The sequence below is a fragment of the Argentina anserina genome, chromosome 3, assembly GCF_933775445.1.
Source record: "Argentina anserina chromosome 3, drPotAnse1.1, whole genome shotgun sequence".
NCBI lineage: Eukaryota > Viridiplantae > Streptophyta > Magnoliopsida > Rosales > Rosaceae > Argentina > Argentina anserina.
In genome coordinates this window covers 27583778-27589777 of record NC_065874.1, presented here as the reverse complement: position 1 = coordinate 27589777, position 6000 = coordinate 27583778, and the positions used below count along the sequence as shown (strand labels likewise).

General features: G+C 36.7%; 1 protein-coding gene across 2 annotated transcripts; it reads right to left on the bottom strand.

Annotated features, from left to right (window-relative positions):
- LOC126786088 (probable serine/threonine-protein kinase PBL5) lies at window positions 1–3645 on the bottom strand. 2 transcript variants are annotated; one of them, XR_007671166.1, is made up of 6 exons: window positions 3376–3645; window positions 2164–2435; window positions 1719–1908; window positions 1191–1582; window positions 410–810; window positions 1–88 (listed from the first exon to the last, which is right to left on the bottom strand). XR_007671166.1 is itself a non-coding variant. In XM_050511800.1 (5 exons), the coding sequence occupies exons 1-5, from the start codon at window positions 3479–3481 to the stop codon at window positions 508–510; spliced, it is 1263 nt and encodes a 420-aa protein (XP_050367757.1). In that variant the 5' UTR covers window positions 3482–3645; the 3' UTR covers window positions 246–507. The 2 variants fall into 2 exon arrangements, 1 of the variants encoding a protein (XP_050367757.1); XM_050511800.1 differs by lacking the exon at window positions 1–88 and having other exon boundaries at window positions 246–810.
- Between the last annotated feature and the right edge of the window lie 2355 nt (window positions 3646–6000).

Sequence of the window (6000 nt, the reverse complement as noted above, 5' to 3'; positions counted from 1 at the left end):
TAGTAGAACCTCCAGGTTCCCCCTTGCCTCAAAAATTCACCATGATGCATGTTTTCACATTCCATCCAGCAATGATATACCACATTACCTGCATGGCGATACGAGGTATAGATAGATTTCCAATTCGTTTTTACGGTAAAGCATTGTGGAAAGTAAGAACAGTGGTACTGCAGTTACTTTGCTAGACTAAAAGAAAATTATACGTGTAGCAAGGGATGTAAAAAACTTAAAAGAAAGACAGTTGGTGAAAGAATGTAACTGTATAGAATTAAGGCTGACTAATATATTCTCAAACGTTCCTACAAGGCAGATCTTACATACAAGACATTGAGAACATCAGCTCACATGTACACCACAGGGGAGAAGAGAGAAAAGAGCTGTATGTGAATGTTGAGAATGGCAGTACTACCTGTTTTCTTGGGTGATGCAAAATTTGATAACTAGGCACATCATCTCTAAGACCACAAAATGGTATCGACTGCTTTATTATTAATTGTGTCCCCCAGTTCAGTCTCTCTCTGTCCCATCACCTAGATTCCTACCCACCTTATCATCTTTTCTTATCTTAGGGGAAGATGGATTCCTTCCGGAGGTTTGCACTGGATGGCTTTGGGGATCATATTTCTGGGAAGCAAGGTAGTTCAGTGCTGTTACTATATCAGTTATGACAGGTCGCATATTAGGCTGCTCCTGAACGCACATAGCAGCAATAGCAAGAGCTTGGTATAATCCCCTGACAGGATACCGACCCTGGAGCAACGGATCCACCATCTGTGAGAATTTCTTCCGGTCTTTGAACAAGGGTCTTGCCTGAAACAAATAATGTGATTAATCATTCAAAACCAATTTCGAGAAATAAAAGCAAAGATCATAACAAATTCAAGCAAAGAATTGTACATTGTTTACATGTTATACCAACTACTAATTCAAAGTTGACATATGCATAAAAGTACAACTTTTTATTTCACATAACAACTAAGACAACCTACATCAGTCAGTTTCCATAGGGTTGCTCACACTTTGAACAACCATCATATAAGACAGATCGGCAAGAGAAAATCAAAAGGCTCAAACAAAAAAAAACAACAAAGCGATGACCACGAAAACAAGGACAAAAATTCTTAATCGAAATAAGCCAGCAAATAATATCCTACTAGAGAATAAAAGAGTGAACAGTATAATTATCTTACCCATCCTACAAGGTTTTGCTCCCTGAGAGGTCTGGTGCCATCAATAGCCTTCCTGCCAGTAATAAGCTCCAAAAGAACCACTCCGAAGCTATAAACATCTGATTTGAAAGTCAGCTGACCTGTCATTGCATAATCTGGTGCACAATACCCATATGTTCCCATAACCCTAGTTGAAACATGAGTCTTATCTCCACTCGGACCTACTTTCGCCAAGCCAAAATCAGATAGCTTTGGATGATAATCCTCACCAAGCAAAATGTTTGAACATTTCAGGTCGCGATATATGATAGCAGGCTGCATTTTCTCATGCAGATACTCTAAACCTCTTGCAGCACCAGCTGCAATCTTCATTCTTGTATTCCAATCCAAAATATTCCTCCCAGCTTGAAGATCTGTAAGACATAAAAATTTAAAAAATAGTTGGATTCACTTGACAATCATGATGTAGTTGATATAGTATAGATGGCAAGGAAGGTTAAAGTTAAACCTTCATAAAACTCTAAATTTTGAGTAAAGTGAGTTGCATACCATGCAGATGGTTTTCCAAAGATCCAAATGGCATATATTCATAGACCAATAGCCTTTGATCCCCTTCGGCACAAAATCCAATTAATTTGACAAGATTCTCATGATCTGCCAAACCTAGCGTCAAAACTTCAACAACAAATTCTCTAATCCCTTGGCAACCGTTGCGATCAAGCTGCTTGATAGCAACAACCTACACAAACACATATTTAATAATACCAAAATCAGCTCCGAGCTTGATATACTAGTGATTAATCTAACACTTCCTCAAATTTAAACTCAAGAGGAACAAATCCTAAGAAACAGATAAAAGAATAAATAAACAAGCACACAAACATTCTAACAGCACTCACTTAAACGCACGAGTTCAGAACTCAACTTAAACCTGCAACTGGCATGACAGATTGTATTAATGATAAGATTTTAAATTCAGATAAACAAAACCAACCTGGTCAGTTTTCTCTAAGTGGCCCTTGTAAACTTTGCCGAATCCTCCTTCACCTATAAAGCAATCTGGACTGAAGTTCTGTGTGGCTACTTCCATTTCTTCCAATGTAAATGCCTGTGGTCGCCTGCCATTAGTTATTCCATCCTTAGAAACCTCCTCCTTTATGTTCAATTCCTTTACATCGATCGATAACTGGTCAACGTTAGACACATCGTCCTTTTTTACACCCAACTCCTTTTTTACAATCCCCTCTGAATTCACTTTTGAAGTATCTAAAATGCATGTACCAAATGTGAGTGATGAAATGACAGAAGGCCAAGCAAAAAGACAAATTACAGCACATGATGAGTAAAATCCAAAATCAAATCTTGATTAATACACTCACAATGGGATTGAAAAGACCATAGTCAAAAGAACTCAGATGCAGCCCATGAATAAAAATGACAAAATTCAGTTCTAAAGAAACAAACAAAATTGAATGAATTTCATGCTCTTAAACCCAACCAAATAAATGTGGTGCTTTACCAGAAACTTACAAATACTGACCTAAACCCAAATCAATAAACAGTATGAAACATTGTGGATACAATCAGCATCAAATCATCAATTCACAAGACCAAAAACACGTACGTTTGTTATTACATGTCTAAAAAATTCAAACTTTGACAGAAGCACAGATCAATAAAAGGAAAGAACATTTTATACATACTACTAAAGCCCATTTCACTATATAAAGACTTTGCCTTCTTTGCTACGATTAACCTATTCAGTCAAACAGAGAGCCGAAAAAGCAATAATAATGTCAAATATATAAAAAGGATAGAACCCAGAATTCAAACTTAGAACAATCAAAACCAATCAAAAACTAGTGACCCCAAATCAACAAAACACAATCAACTGCAGGAAACCAAAAACCCAGATAAGAGAAATGAAAACTGATCTCCTTTAATTCAGAGAAGAAGAAAAAGTGAATCTTTTTTCTCTTTTTTTTTACATAAACCCAGAAAATTCCCAGAATTGTTTTAATTAATTGAATTGAAATGAACATCAAACACAATGGGGACAAATGCAAAAGACAACCATCACAAAACAACCATAAAGACAATTTGACAATGACAACCCAGAATTGATCATCTACAAAAACAGAGCTTTATCTCAATGACCCATAATTCAAAATCAACCAGCGTTTTGTTAAAAAGATAAAGAAATTACCTTGACGATTTGATTTGGTAGCGTTGATGACTTGGGCGTTTTGATTGTTCTTCCCGTTCCTCTTTGATTCTTTGGTTGAATTATTTTTACAACAAAAGCAACTCATGGTGATCCTGTTGTCTGTTTCTCCTCACTTCTCTGGGTTAGTGTTGTTGAGCTGGAAATGAAAACAGGAAGACACAAAGAAACAGGAGGAAGAAGAACAGAGCAAAACTCGAAAAACAGAGAGAGATAGAAAGAAAGAGAGAAGAGAAGAGAACAGAAGAGGGGAGAGGAAACAAAAACTCCTTCAGACAAAAGAGTCTGTCACTCTTTCTATGACTTTTTTGGTTATATATTTATAATTTATTATATAGGCCTACTTTGTGATGTAAATGGACCGCAAAATTAAGATTAATTCAATTTGTTTATTTGGCCAATCATGTGGAGCCAACTCATTACATGGAGGGATGGTTTTTGAAATTACGTCATCAGAAATACGTCCCACATTTTCTAATCACATCTAACAAAGAAGTAAGTTTTCACTTTTAGCTATACCTGAGAGACGTGGTTGATAATTCAATCAATAAAACGTGTCTTAAGTATTGTTGTTTTAGGGATTTCAATTTATGGTTTAAATCGAAAAATTTTATGATCCAACGATTCATTGACTCTGATAACGTTTGTGATTTTTCATTTAGTATGTAACAATATAAACATAATTCGTTATGGTTTTTCGTAACGTAATCTACTAGAAAATATATAGTCAATTAGGGATAATGAGCTTGCATTTAGCACACATTAAACTTTTGAATCAGTCCAATGCACAACTCAATACTAATGGCACAATGGAAAACAAATTGTGATAACTATTGAATAACCTCATAGCTAAAATTTGGCACAAGGGATATCTTGTGAAAAAGAATCCAAAATTTAACAAGACAAAAGTATTCTTTTGAGAACACAAGATAAGATCATTGACAAGACAATGTTGCTCAAACTTCCAAATTTGCAAGGCAAATTATTAGTTGGCATTGTTTTGGTAAATGATGTGTTCATACTCAACACGGTGAATTTACCACATACCACTGTGGACTGTGGTAATATTAATTTTTGGCGGCACCATTATTTTTTGTTTTGTCCTTTACGTGTTCCAAGTTCCAACTAATGCCTCACCACGCGGCACCTTATGATTGGTTCTCAAGATTTTACATTAACGAGCTTGGGTCGCAACGAATATTTGTCCTTTTGTTAGGCTCGTGCCAAATATCTATGTGCGCCTCAGCTACCCGCAGGTGACGCAGACATTAAGGACCGAGGCCACCACAGCCGTTGGATCTCCAACAAGATCATGCCAACTGGGTCAAGCGTGTCCCCTCGCTGATTTTACGTCTCTGACGTACGCGTTTTGCAGTGAATACGTACTTGAAATTTATTGCGGTAAAAATAAATAAAAGTGAAAAGCTGTCCAACGCGCTTATTAATGGCCTTAAATGCACATTCCTGGAAGGAAAACAAAAATGTTTACCAAAAAAAGAAGGAAAACAAAAATAGTAACTTCGCAGGCTTCACCAATAGTGAGTTGCCACGTGGGCTGATGCTTAAGTAACTCGCGGTACTCGCCATGCGAGTTTAAACCGACAATGTGGTAGGTGGATAGTAACTGTAGGTAGGTTAATTAAAATTTGAAGTCTGGTGACGTGTTTTTTTTTGGTGATTGGAAGTTCCTAATCCATGTGTAACGATTAATGTGAATGATTTATTAAAACTAAGTTGGAACTTAGAACACATAGATTATTGTTCCTGACTTAACCCCGACCATTCTTCAACAAAACTTAGTCATCTGCTCGGTGGTCGGTAGGATGACTTGGCGGTGGTTCGAGAAAAGTCCACTGTGTAGCCGGCGGTGGCCTGATAGAGATTTGAACACATGGAAGGTCGAGAGACCAAGGAAGATGAAGTCAGTGGCACTTGCTTAAAAAAATGCTGGTTTGGGGGTTTCGGAGTGGCACTCGGTAAAAGAAGGTAGGTAGGTACTCTGATGGCTTCATGTGTAACCACGACTACAGATCTGTTTTGGGATTGTTCGTGATGTTATGATATATTTCTTGTGATATCAAACTATTGGTCCGATCAAATTGTTGTTTTTTGAAGGGGTACAATGGCACTGATGCATGATGAAAATAGAAATGTGCGAAACATCTCGTTTAGTTTGTAAATGAGTGATTTCTCAAGTGGAGAGGAATGAAATCAATCAGAGAAAATGAGTATAATTTCGTCATTTCCCGGCCGGAGCACAATAGGCGCCTCATTTAGAGATGTCAAAAACTGAAGTTCAAACTAAAAGCTCCTATTATAACATGCCTCTACTAGACAAATCTCATTAGGTTTATCTATTGATAATTTAAATCTACTAAGTATATTGAAATGACGGGATGGCTTTTGTTCGTGAAATGAAAGCTATTATAAACTCTGAATTGAAGCCGGTCGGATCACTTTAACAAGGAGATAAAATAAAAATACAACGAAATTTGACATATGAACAATTCTTGTCATTCAGGAGGTGTCTATTGAATTGAAAAACATAATCTAATTGGAATTTGGCATGCAGAATTTAGGGTTTAGGACTAAGAAGATGTATACCAC